The sequence below is a fragment of the Trichechus manatus genome, unplaced genomic scaffold (genome assembly GCF_000243295.1).
Source record: "Trichechus manatus latirostris isolate Lorelei unplaced genomic scaffold, TriManLat1.0 scaffold00009, whole genome shotgun sequence".
Lineage (NCBI taxonomy): Eukaryota > Metazoa > Chordata > Mammalia > Sirenia > Trichechidae > Trichechus > Trichechus manatus.
Genome location: NW_004443945.1, coordinates 2483656 through 2484476, shown reverse-complemented (window position 1 = coordinate 2484476; position 821 = coordinate 2483656). Strand labels below are relative to the sequence as shown.

The window sequence follows — 821 nt, the reverse complement described above, 5'->3', positions numbered from 1 at the left end:
ATCCACCTTTTCAAAGTTCATACCTAAGAAATGACTGATGGGAGATGATGCCTTGGTAACAACCCTGTTGAGGACTTGCTCCAGGATTTCTTGTCTGATCATCTCATGGATCTAAAAAGAATAGAGGAACCAATAAAATGACCAATGGAATACTTCTTGGTGACCTTTGACTTACAATTGCATCAATGCTCTTAGGCAGAATGAAGAGAGTTTGGATATTGGTAAAACTTGATTGTTTATTTCAAAGACCAAACAGAATATAATGTGAATCATCTGGAAAGACGGAATCACTCAAATATAGCCTCATTCTGTGCTCAGATGATTCATTAGCAAGCCAAAATACCAACTTAATTAGCCTAAAAGAACAGATCACATGAAAATAATGCTACATATATGGCCCAGCATCAAATAGGAATAATTCTACTTAGGTATCTACCACATGCTAACATCCATATTTCTGATAGTACAGATAACTTTTATCTTAAAAATTAAAATTTAAAAGCCTGTGGAAATTTCTGGAAACCTAACAAATCTTCACTAACCTCTTTGTCAGTTTCTAGAGGCATAGCAGTTGCCTAAAAAAAGACCAGTTCTGAATTTTCACGCAAATTTTAGTTAAAAATCTTACTTGAAATTGATCATTTTGAGGTACAGACTAACTTCTTTCAGAGCTTAGACTGATGGTTAGGTTAGTAAAAGTAAATTATATGCTCTACAGGTGCCTTGACAAAGCCAACATCTGTGTGAAATCAAATGGAACTGCTCTAATTTTGAAGAATATGAATTTAAAAACAAAAACTACTGAAGTCTCTTATTCTGGG

General features: G+C 34.1%; 1 protein-coding gene across 1 annotated transcript in view; it reads right to left on the bottom strand.

Annotated features, from left to right (window-relative positions):
* Window positions 1–821, bottom strand: part of FANCI (FA complementation group I) — an 80223-nt gene that overhangs the window by 33585 nt on the left and 45817 nt on the right. The window contains 1 exon segment of the mRNA XM_004370622.2: window positions 24–164. Coding sequence (XP_004370679.1) covers window positions 24–164 — 141 coding nt within the window.